Genomic DNA, 12805 nt, shown 5'->3' with positions numbered 1-12805 from the left:
AGTCACTGGCGGGGGCGGAAAACTTGATAAATATAGCGACAAAGTCACTAAATTGGTAACACTGATCCTAACTAACCGAGAGGGCCAAGTTTGAATCACTGTGGGCCCAAGGGGAAACTAGACTGGTGTCAGGTGATCTTTCCTCCCCTATTGAGAGCTGCTGTGATGTCATAGTGATGGACAGGACAGGACAGGACTGGTGGTGCTTTCAAAACAACTGGGAACTCGAGGAAACATGGTCAAATCATGACGTCAGTGATCTTCAGGCCGGAAAGTCTGAGTTCAAGAAAGATGCCAGAGTTTCCAGCTTGGAATTCCGAGTTGGATGACCATTCCCAGTTGTCTTGAGTTGCGTGTTCAGAGTTGTTACACTGAATCCTGACAAGGGCCCCAGCATTGTCTTACATCAGATAGCACCACGACCCTGCCTAAACTGAGTTCATTGGTAGGTCATTTGTGACATGCCGCGTTAGAATGACGGTGTCTGATATAAGACATTGAGGGTTGGAGTTGGTTGTAAAGGCAGCTGTTGATTCCTGTGTCTGTGTTGTGTTTGTGTTGTGTCTGTGTGCCCAGGTCCTGGCCCTGCCCAAAGTGAGGTAGTGATTGTGGCACCTCCTCAAAATGCCACAGTGGTGCAAGGGCGTCCAGCAGTGATGGAGTGCATGGCCCAGGGGGGGCAGCCCAAACCCCTGGTGTCCTGGAGCAGACAGGGTAAGACTCTCTCTCAATCCCTCCCGAGTGGTGCAGCGGTCAAAGGCATTGCATCTCAGTGCAAGAGGCATCACTACAGTCCCTGGTTCAAATCCAGGCTGTATCAGATACGGCCCTGATTGGGAGTCCCTTAGGGTGGTGCAGAATTGGCCCAGGTTTGGCCGGGGTAGGCCGTAGTTGTAAATAAGAATTTGTTCTTAACTAACTTGCCTAGTTAAATGAAAGAATAGACTCAATACCAATGTCACAACGAGAGCCTGGCCAATACTTTGGTACTAAGCTCCTGTGTTATTCCTGTAATATCATCTTCATTGTGTTTCATATTTCTACCTTTGCTGACAAAACTCCCGTCATCACAGAGGTCTTACAGTGCCACCTAGTGGCTGGATATGCTCACTATACTTTTCTGTGATTGACGTTCAACTGCTGAACTGAGCTACCTTGAAGTGGCAGTGCCTAGTGTTGTGTGCATGAAACTACTGTTTTTAATTGCTTTAGTTTGGTCTTTTCTGATATTTTTTTCTTTGAAATCGCTTGTCTCTTCTCTGTTCCTTTCTGCTCTTTCTCCTGGACACAGACGGGAAGCCCATCGCCACCGACGTGGTTGTCCTGGAAACCAACCTGGTGATCCCCAACACACGGCGTTACCATGCAGGCGTCTACGTCTGCCGTGCCAACAAACCCAAGACCCGCGAGTTTGTCATCGCTGCGGCTAAACTGCATGTGCCAGGTAAGAGGAAGAATATGTGTGTGTGAGAATGTGGTATAGATTGCTTCGATCTTAGATCTCTGATTTGTATTCTTGGCTTTTATCTTAGTTCTCTGGTCCTCTAGTAAATTGTAATATATATGCTGCTGTGAAGGATTTTTTCCTTAGAAGGATGTTTCTCTATTCGCATTCTCCCAGCCCCACCAGTGATCCTCCAGCCCCCAGAGACGGTGTCTCTCTCTCGGGGAAACACAGCCAGGTTTGTGTGTAACAGCTCTGGGGAGCCTCCCCCGGCGCTGCACTGGCTGAAGAATGGCAAGCCGGTCAAGTCTAACGGGCGGGTGAAGACCCAGAGCCCTGGGGTGCTGCTCATCAACCAGCTGGGCCTGGATGACGCAGGGTACTACCAATGCATCGCTGACAACGCTCTGGGGACGGCCTGTGCCACAGCCAAGCTGTCTGTCATTGTGCGAGAGGGTCTACCCAGCCCGCCACACCAGCTCTCTGCCACGCCCCAATCAAGCACCACCGCCCTCCTCACCTGGGAACGGCCCGAACACAACAGTGACCAGATTATAGGCTTCTCTGTGCACTACCAGCCCACTTCAGGTGTGTGTGTGTGTGTGTGTGTGTGTGTGTGTGTGTGTGTGTGTGTGTGTGTGTGTGTGTGGCCTGTACGTACGACATCTGCACAAGGATGCTGGTTCCTTGATAGCATAGTAGAGAAGGACACTGTCAGGTCAGGCTGAGTGTGTCCTGTGCTCCAGGTAAAACACTGGGCTTGTGTGGTCCACAGGCTCTGATCACATGGAATACCAGTTTGCCGTGAACAACGATACCACAGAGTACCATGTGAAGGAGCTATTGCCACACACAGCCTATACCTTCTACGTGGTGGCCTACTCCCCCATGGGAGCTAGTCGCCCGTCACGGCCCGTCACCGTGGAGATGCTGGAGGACGGTGAGTAGACCAAAGACCTCACTTCTCAAAGGAAAACAACAGAGACACAGTTAGATCTAATGCATCCACATGACAGCCTGCATGAGTCATCATACACTTGAGAGTAAAAAGAACGTATGACACGGTCAATTGTAATACAACCTTTATTATACGTGAGTAACACACCTAAGTAGATATTGTTGCCCGTCAACTAGCTATGTGATTCTACTTTGTTGCTAGGAGATAATGTAATGAATAAATTAGTATAGTAGCCTGCAGAATAGTAGGGTTGATGTATGGATACTAAGAGTGTCCTGTACCTGATCTGACATGCTGTGACCCTCCAGAGAATATGATCGGCTACTTAAGTCACCAGACACTAGATCCAGGGTTATCTGTACTAGAGGTAGTGTATATACATTAGAGGTCGACCGATTATGATTTTTCAACGCCGATACAGATTATTGGAGGACCATACAAGCCGATACCGATTAATCGGACAATTTTTTATTTATTTATTTGTATTAATGACAATTACAACAATACTGAATGAACACTTATTTTAACTTAATATAATACATTAATAAAATCAATTTAGCCTCAAATAAATAATGAAACATGTTCAATTTGGTTTAAATAATGCAAAAACAAAGTGTTGGAGAAGAAAGTAAATGTGCAATATGTTCCATGTAAAATATGTGCCATGTAAGAAAGCTAACGTTTCAGTTCCTTGCTCAGAACATGAGAACATATGAAAGCTGGTGGTTCCTTTTAACATGAGTCTTCAATATTCCCAGGTAAGAAGTTTTAGGTTGTAGTTATTATAGGAATTATATGACTATTTCCCTCTATACCATTTGGATTTAATTAACCTTTGACTATTGGATGTTCTTATAGGCACTTTAGTATTTCCAGTGTAACAGTATAGCTTCCGTCCCTCTCCTCGCTCCTCCCTGGGCTCGAACCAGCAACACAACGACAATTAGCGTGCGCTAAATAGCTAGCCATTTCACTTCGGTTACACAAGCCTCATCTCGGGAGTTGATAGGCTTGAAGTCATAAACAGCGCAATGCTTGACGCACAATGAAGAGCTGCTGGCAAAACGCACGAAAGTGCTGTTTTAATGAATGTTTACGTGCCTGCTTCTGCCTACCACCACTCAGTCAGATACTTGTATGCTCAGTCAGATTATATGCAACACAGGACACGCTAGATAATATCTAGTAATATCATCAACCATATGTAGTTAACTAGTGATTATGATTGATTGTTTTTTATAAGATAAGTTTAATGCTAGCTAGCAACTTACCTTGGCTTACGGGATTCGCGTAACAGGCAGTCTCCTTGTGGAGTGTAACGAGAGAGAGGCAGGTCGTTATTAAGTTGGACTAGTTAAGGTTGCAAGATTGGATCCCCCGAGCTGACAAGGTGAAAATCTGTCATTCTGCCCCTGAACAAGGCAGTTAACCCACTGTTCCTAGGCCATCATTGAAAATAAGAATGTGTTCTTAACTGACATGCCTAGTTAAATAAAGATTAAATAAAGGTGTAAAAAAATATATATAAAAAAATCGGCAAATCGGCGCCCAAAAACACCGATTTCCGATTGTTATGAAAACTTGAAATCAGCCCTAATTAATCGGCCATTCCGATTAATCGGTCGACCTCTAATCTGTACTGCAAACTATATGACACATTAATACTAAGAATGTCCTGCCATGCTCTACCCCACAGTACCCAGTGCCCCTCCACAGCTGTCCCTGCTCAGCACCTCTCCTACAGACATCAGAGTGATGTGGCTGCCCCTGTCCTCCCAGCACAGCAGAGGAGCTGTCACCCGCTACCGCATCGACTACTCCACACTGGAACAAGGCGAGCACATCACCATGCACTAGCACGGAGGCCACAGTACTACACTGCTGTCCTGTGTTATTATAACGCTGTCCGGTATTAGAACGTGGTGGTACATGTGTTCATGTTTCAGGAAGGCACAAAGCCTCAAATCAATGCATGATTTATGCAACCATAAAGCGTGCGCATCTAAAGTTAGGATTCCTGTAGTAGAGAATGATGTTAATTATGGCTGAATGTGTGCCTGTGTTTGTGTGTCTATGTGTGCCTGTTTGTGTGTCTATGTGTGCCTGTTTGTGTGTCTATGTGTGCCTGCTTGTGTGTCTATGTGTGCCTGCTTGTGTGTCTATGTGTGCCTGTTTGTGTGTCTATGTGTGCCTGTTTGTGTGTCTATGTGTGCCTGCTTGTGTGTCTATGTGTGCCTGTTTGTGTGTCTATGTGTGCCTGTTGTGTGTCTATGTGTGCCTGTTTGTGTGTCTATGTGTGCCTGTTTGTGTGTCTATGTGTGCCTGTTTGTGTGTCTATGTGTGCCTGTTTGTGTGTCTATGTGTGCCTGTTTGTGTGTCTATGTGTGCCTGTTTGTGTGTCTATGTGTGCCTGTTTGTGTGCCTGTGTTTGTGTGTCTATGTGTGCCTGTTTGTGTGTCTATGTGTGCCTGTTTGTGTGTCTATGTGTGCCTGTGTTTGTGTGTCTATGTGTGCTTGTTTGTGTGTCTATGTGTGCCTGTTTGTGTGTCTATGTGTGCCTGTTTGTGTGTCTGTGTGTGCTTGTTTGTGTGTCTATGTGTGCCTGTTTGTGTGTCTATGTGTGCCTGTTTGTGTGTCTGTGTGCCTGTTTGTGTGTCTATGTGTGCCTGTTTGTGTGTCTATGTGTGCCTGTTTGTGTGTCTATGTGTGCCTGTTTGTGTGTCTATGTGTGCCTGTGTTTGTGTGTCTATGTGTGCCTGTTTGTGTGTCTATGTGTGCCTGTTTGTGTGTCTATGTGTGCTTGTTTGTGTGTCTATGTGTGCCTGTTTGTGTATGTGTGCCTGTTTGTGTGTCTATGTGTGCTTGTTTGTGTGTCTATGTGTGCCTGTTTGTGTGTCTATGTGTGCCTGTTTGTGTGTCTATGTGTGCCTGTGTTTGTGTGTCTATGTGTGCCTGTGTTTGTGTGTCTATGTGTGCCTGTTTGTGTGCCTATGTGTGCGTGTTTGTGTGTCTATGTGTGCCTGTTTGTGTGTCTATGTGTGCCTGTTTGTGTGTCTATGTGTGCCTGTTTGTGTGTCTATGTGTGCCTGTTTGTGTGTCTATGTGTGCCTGTTTGTATGTCTATGTGTGCCTGTTTGTGTGTTTATGTGTGCCTGTTTGTGTATCTATGTGTGCCTGTTTGTGTGTCTATGTGTGCCTGTTTGTGTGCCTATGTGTGCGTGTTTGTGTGTCTATGTGTGCCTGTTTGTGTGTCTATGTGTGCCTGTTTGTGTGTCTATGTGTGCCTGTTTGTGTGTCTATGTGTGCGTGTTTGTGTGCCTGTGTTTGTGTGTCTGTGTGCCTGTGTGTGTGTCTATGTGTGCCTGTGTGTGTGTCTATGTGTGCCTGTTTGTGTGTCTATGTGCGCGTGTTTGTGTGTCTATGTGCGCGTGTTTGTGTGTCCATGTGTGCGTGTTTGTGTGTCTATGTGTACGTCTTTGTGTGTCTATGTGTGCGTGTTTGTGTCTATGTGCGCGTGTTTGTGTGTCTATGTGTGCGTGTTTGTGTGTCTATGTGTGCGTCTTTGTGTGTCTATGTGTGCGTGTTTGTGTCTACGTGCGCGTGTTTGTGTGTCTATGTGTGCCTGTTTGTGTGTCTATGTGTGCCTGTTTGTGTATTTATGTGTGCGTGTTTGTGTGTCTATGTGTGCATGTTTGTGTGCCTATGTGTGCGTGTTTGTGTATTTATGTGTGCGTGTTTGTGTGTCTATGTGTGCGTGTTTGTGTGTCTATGTGTGCCTGTTTGTGTATTTATGTGTGCGTGTTTGTGTGTCTATGTGTGCGTGTTTGTGTGCCTATGTGCGCGTGTTTGTGTATGCCCTGTTGGCATGTGTATCAGTATGCAACAGCAGAGAGACAGCCAGGCAGTTGTTGTTGGGGAGTGTGTCCTGAATGACTACAAAAGACTCTTAAACTCAGTCACACTCATTTTGGCTCCAAGAACAATTGTGGATTCTAAGCATTAAGTATTGAAGAGTGACTTGGGGTACATGCCCAAAGCATAAAGTGTTCTATGTTCTATCCATGGTATACAATGAGTCACCAGGTCTTGCATAATAAGGTCATGGATAATTATGAAGATGGGCTGCATCTTATGTATGTGTGTGTGTTTACTGCAGTGGACAACGGGGTTTCTGTGGAGGTGGGGGGGAATGAGACTCAGCTTACCTTGCGGGAGCTGCAGCCTAACCAGGCCTATCGGCTGCGGATGGCGGCAGGAACAGGAGCAGGCTTTGGTGTGCCATCTGAGTGGGCTCAGCATCACACCCCAGCCCACTTTAACCACAGCATGGGTGAGACCTCGCGCCCTGCCCTCTCTCTTTCTATATATATTTATATATGACACACCTACTCTTTCAAGGGTTGTACATTGTAGAATAATAGTGAAGACATCAAAATGATGAAATAACACTTATGGAATCAAGTAGTAACCAAGAAAGTGAACCTGTCACGGCAACATCCGGTGAAATGGCATAGCGCCAAATTCAAATTACATTACTATAAATATTCAACTTTCATGAAATCACACATGCAAAACACCAAATTAAAGCTGCACTTGTTGTTAATCCAGCCAACGTGTCAGATTTCAAAAAGGCTTTACGGCGAAATCAAACCATGTGATTATATCCCCACCAAACAAACACATGACATTCATATTTCAACCAGCCAGGCGCAACACAAAACGCAGAAATAACGATATAATTCATGCCTTACCTTTGAAGACCTTCTTTTGTTGGCACTTCAATATGTCCCATAAACATCACAAACGGTCCTTTTGTTCGATAAATTCCATCGTTATATCTCCAAAATGACCATTTATTTGGCGCGTTTGATCCAGAAAAATGGTTCCAACTCGCGCAACATGACTACAAAATATCTAATAAGTTACCTGTAAACTTGTTCCAAACATTTCAAACAACTTTCCTAATACACCTTTAGGTTTTTTTAACGTAAATAATCAATAAAACTTAAGACGGGATAAACTGTGTTCAATACCGGATGAAAACAAAGTGGAGCGAGCTTTCAGGTCGCGCGCCCCTAACAAACAGTACACTAGACTCGACCCTCGTTCTGAACAGACCTATTTCTTAATTTCTCAAAGGAAAAACATCAACCAATTTCTAAAGACTGTTGACATCTAGTGGAAGTGATGGGAACTGCAAGGAAGTGCCTTAGAAATCTAGATCCCCATAGAAATCCCATTGAAAAGAGAGTGACCTCAAAAAAATTTTCTCAGGTTTTCGCCTGCCATATCAGTTATGTTATACTCACATACATTATTCAAACAGTTTTCTATCTAAATCTACCAATTATATTCATATCCTAGCTTTTGGGCCTGAGTAGCAGGCAGTTTACTTTGGGCAAGCTTTTCATCTGGATGTCAAAATACTGCCCCCTAGCCCAAAGAGGTTTAAACAAATCAAAATATATTTTAGATTCTTCAAAGTATCCACCCTTTGCCTTGATGAAGCTTTGCACACTCTTGGCTTTCTATCAACCAGCTTTTCCAACAGTCCTCTTTTCCAACAGAGTTCCCACATATGCTGAGCAGTTGTTGGCTGCTTTTCCTTCACTCTGCGGTCCAACTCATCTAAAATCATCTCAATTGGGTTAAAGGTGTGTTGGGTCGTTGTCCTGTTGAAAAACAAATTATAGTCCCACTAAGCGCAAACTAGATGGGATGGCATATCGCTGCAGAATGCTGTGGTAGCCATGCTGGTGAAGTGTGCCTTGAATTCTAAATAAATCACAGACAGTGTCACCAGCAAAGCACCCATACACCATTACACCTCCTCCATGCTTCACGGTGGGAAATACACATGCTAAGATCATCCGTTCACGTACTCTGCGTCTCACAAAGACACGGCGGTTAGCACCAAAAATCTCAAATTTGGACTCAGACCAAAGGACCGATTTCTCTGGACTAATGTCCATTGCTCGTGTTTCTTGGTCTAAGCAAGTCTCTTCTTCTTATTGGTGTCCTTTAGTAGTGGTTTCTTGGCATCAATTCGACCATGAAGGCCTGATTCATGCAGTCTCCTCTGTTACATGAACTCTGAAGTATTTATTTGGGCTGCAATTTCTGAGGCTGGTAACTCTAAAGAACAGAGGTAACTCTGGGTCTTCCTTTCCTGTGGCAGTCCTCATGACAGCCAGTTTAATCATAGCGCTTGAGGGTTTTTGCGACTGCACTTGAAGAAACTTTAACATTTCTTTACATTTTCCGGATTGACTCACCTTCATGTCTTAACCTGTAACTAAGTATACTAGCACTGAAAAGAACACTGCAACCTTCCATTCATGCTGACTGTTCATGGCTGAATACACCTTCTCCTTCACATTTGCATCAGCCATACAATTGCTCTCCATTCAGGAGGAAAGGCTGACTCTGTGCCTCTTACAATGTGCTTGTGTGTGTGTGTGTCTGAGGTTCTTGGTAAAGGCAGAAGATTCATTTCTAAGAAATTGACATAAGTCCATTCTATCCTTTTCTATACAATGACTGAGCTCTCACAAATGCCGTTAATGCACAGGGGAATAAAACTTGTTAATGCACAGAAGAAGAAAATCTGTTAATGCACAGAAGAAGAAAACCTGTTAATGCACAGAAGAAGAAAATCTGTTAATGCACAGAATAAGAAAATCTCTTATTGCACAGAAGAAAATATGTTAATGCACAGAAGAAGAAAACCTGTTAATGCACAGAAGAAGAAAAGCTCTTAATGCACAGAAGAAAACCTGTTAATGCACAGAATAAGAAAATATGTTAATGCACAGAAGAAAACCTGTTAATGCACAGAAGAAGAAAATATGTTAATGCACAGAAGAAAACCTGTTAATGCACAGAAGAAGAAAATCTGTTAATGCACAGAAGAAGAAAATCTGTTAATGCACAGAAGAAGAAAACCTGTTAATGCACAGAAGAAAACCTGTTAATGCACAGAAGAAAACCTGTTAATGCACAGAAGAAAACCTGTTAATGCACAGAAGAAAACCTGTTAATGCACAGAAGAAAACCTGTTAATGCACAGAAGAAAACCTGTTAATGCACAGAAGAAGAAAACCTGTTAATGCACAGAAGAAGAAAACCTGTTAATGCACAGAAGAAGAAAACCTGTTAATGCACAGAAGAAGAAAACCTGTTAATGCACAGAAGAAGAAAACCTGTTAATGCACAGAAGAAGAAAACCTGTTAATGCACAGAAGAAGAAAACCTGTTAATGCACAGAAGAAAACCTGTTAATGCACAGAAGAAAACCTGTTAATGCACAGAAGAAGAAAACCTGTTAATGCACAGAAGAAGAAAACCTGTTAATGCACAGAAGAAGAAAACCTGTTAATGCACAGAAGAAGAAAATCTGTTAATGCACAGAAGAAGAAAATCTCTTATTGCACAGAAGAAAATATGTTAATGCACAGAAGAAGAAAACCTGTTAATGCACAGAAGAAGAAAAGCTCTTAATGCACAGAAGAAAACCTGTTAATGCACAGAATAAGAAAATATGTTAATGCACAGAAGAAAACCTGTTAATGCACAGAATAAGAAAATATGTTAATGCACAGAAGAAAACCTGTTAATGCACAGAATAAGAAAATATGTTAATGCACAGAAGAAAACCTGTTAATGCACAGAAGAAGAAAATATGTTAATGCACAGAAGAAGAAAACCTGTTAATGCACAGAAGAAGAAAACCTGTTAATGCACAGACGAAGAAAACCTGTTAATGCACAGACGAAGAAAACCTGTTAATGCACAGACGAAGAAAACCTGTTAATGCACAGACGAAGAAAACCTGTTAATGCACAGACGAAGAAAACCTGTTAATGCACAGACGAAGAAAACCTGTTAATGCACAGACGAAGAAAACCTGTTAATGCACAGACGAAGAAAAGCTCTTAATGCACAGAAGAAGAAAAGCTCTTAATGCACAGAAGAAGAACATTTCACTGAGTAGGACCTCATTGTCAGTTCATGTGAATTACAGGAAGCTGCTGAGGGGATAACGGCTTATAACAATGGCTGGAATAGATTGGAATGGTATTAAAACACATAGTAACAATGTGTTTTATGTTTGATACCATTCCATTAATTACCATAAGCCCATCATCCTCAATTAAGGTGGCACCTGTTCTAGATACAGGTCTATAGAATTACATTATTTAATGTTAAAGCCATTAGGAGATTGTCAAATTGAGTTGGTACAATGAATCAGTGTCTAGATCTTGTTTTCTTGAATCATGTCATTGCGCTCTAGTAATGTTGTTTCACCTTGTTTGCTTTTTGTCTTTCCCCAGTGATCTTTGCTCCCACAGAGCTGAAGGTTAGGGCCAAAATGAACTCCCTCCATGTCACATGGCAGCCCCCGCCCAATCACACGCAGATCTCTGGCTACAAGCTCTTTTGCAGGGAGGTGGTTGGTGACGACCTGACCAATGGGGAGGCTCATCCTGAGAGGGAGCGGGTGAGGAGGATGGAGGCCCACACCATCAAGCTCCGCAAGAGGGTCAAACATCATGAGGTCTCTAGTCTGGGTGAGTCTGGGATGTTCACATGCCAGTGTTGTTTAAATCACTTCCTACTGATCCAGGCGATATTATGTGTATGGTAAAATGTGACTATTTATAATATGTTTGGAACTCGTGGTCATTATGCCAAGCTTTCTTGTGGTTATGTATAATGTGGTGTGTTTCTGTCTTGAGATACATTTCTATATATTTATGTGTGTGTGTCAGTTCCTGATAGACTATATGAAGTGAAGGTGTGGGCCTTCAATAAGCAGACGGATGGCTATGCTGCAGGATGGAAGGGCAGGACGGAGAAGGCACATGGCAAAGGTGTGTCTATTCATCGGTGTGTGTGTCAGTGTGTGTGCGTGCGAGCTTGTGTCATTCTATTCTGTCTGTTAGATTTAAAGAAAGTCTGTACAATACCAATATTTGTGTATAAACTGTCTGTGTGTGTTTTTGCAGCGCCCCCTAAGGGGAACCCCCCTCCCCTGCCCCCAAGCAGCATCAAGGCTACAGCCAACAGCTCCACATCCATCTGGCTGCGCTGGGAGAAACCTCGCTTCAGCAACGTCCGCATCATCAACTACACCGTACGCTGCAGCCCGGCCGGCATCAGAAACGCATCGCTGGTCTCCTACTACACCAGGTCAGTCAGGGAACACCACCACCCCAAACACAACACATCTCCTGGTCTCCTACTACACCAGGTCAGTCAGGGACCACCACCACCACCACCCCAAACACAAGACATCTCCTGGTCTCCTACTACACCAGGTCAGTCAGGGACCACTACCACCCTAAACACAACACATCTCCTGGTCTCCTACTACACCAGATCAGTCAGGGAACACCACCACCCTAAACACAACACATCTCCTGGTCTCCTACTACACCAGGTCAGTCAGGGAACACCACCACCCCCAACACAACACATCTCCTGGTCTCCTACTACACCAGGTCAGTCAGGGACCACTACCACCCTTAACACAACACATCTCCTGGTCTCCTACTACACCAGGTCAGTCAGGGAACACCACCACCCCAAACACAACACATCTCCTGGTCTCCTACTACACCAGGTCAGTCAGGGACCATCCCAAACACAACACATCTCCTGGTCTCCTACTACACCAGGTCAGGCAGGGACCATCACTACCCCCAACACAACACATATCCTACTACACCAGGTCAGTCAGGGACCACCACCACCACCCCAAACACAACACATCTCCTGGTCTCCTACTACACCAGGTCAGTCAGGGACCACCACCACCCCAAACACAAATCAAATCAAATCAAATGTATTTATATAACCCTTCGTACGTCAGCTGATATCTCAAAGTGCTGTACAGAAACCCAGCCTAAAACCCCAAACAACAAGCAATGCAGGTGTAGAAGCACGGTGGAAAAACTCCCTAGAAAGGCCAAAACCTAGGAAGAAACCTAGAGAGGAACCAGGCGGTTCCACCATGTGGGGTGGCCAGTCCTCTTCTGGCTGTGCCTGGTGGAGATTATAACAGAACATGGCCAAGATGTTCAAATGTTCATAAATGATCAGCATGTTCGAATAATAAGAAGGCAGAACAGTTGAAACTGGAGCAGCAGCACAGTCAGGTGGACTGGGGACAGCAAGGAGTCATCATGTCAGGTAGTCCTGGGGCATGGTCCTAGGGCTCAGGTCCTCCGAGAGAGAGAAAGAAAGAGAGAATTAGAGAGAGCATATGTGGGGTGGCCAGTCCTCTTCTGGCTGTGCCGGGTGGAGATTATAACAGAACATGGCCAAGATGTTCAAATGTTCATAAATGACCAGCATGGTCGAATAATAGTAAGGCAGAACAGTTGAAACTGGAGCAGCAG

The 12805-nt window shown here is 44.1% G+C and overlaps 1 protein-coding gene across 1 annotated transcript in view; it reads left to right on the top strand.

The window, feature by feature from the left end:
* Positions 1-12805, top strand: part of LOC115112528 (immunoglobulin superfamily DCC subclass member 4-like) — a 66287-nt gene that overhangs the window by 39969 nt on the left and 13513 nt on the right. Inside the window, exons 5-13 of the mRNA XM_065011905.1 lie at positions 577-714; positions 1292-1444; positions 1622-2032; positions 2220-2384; positions 4099-4236; positions 6559-6732; positions 10736-10972; positions 11174-11275; positions 11411-11594. Coding sequence (XP_064867977.1) covers positions 577-714; positions 1292-1444; positions 1622-2032; positions 2220-2384; positions 4099-4236; positions 6559-6732; positions 10736-10972; positions 11174-11275; positions 11411-11594 — 1702 coding nt within the window. The remainder of the gene's footprint in view (positions 1-576; positions 715-1291; positions 1445-1621; positions 2033-2219; positions 2385-4098; positions 4237-6558; positions 6733-10735; positions 10973-11173; positions 11276-11410; positions 11595-12805) is intronic.

The sequence above is a fragment of the Oncorhynchus nerka genome, linkage group LG27 (genome assembly GCF_034236695.1).
Source record: "Oncorhynchus nerka isolate Pitt River linkage group LG27, Oner_Uvic_2.0, whole genome shotgun sequence".
Lineage (NCBI taxonomy): Eukaryota > Metazoa > Chordata > Actinopteri > Salmoniformes > Salmonidae > Oncorhynchus > Oncorhynchus nerka.
The sequence above is the reverse complement of the archived record's forward strand: the minus strand, read 5'-3'. Positions and strand labels throughout refer to the sequence as shown.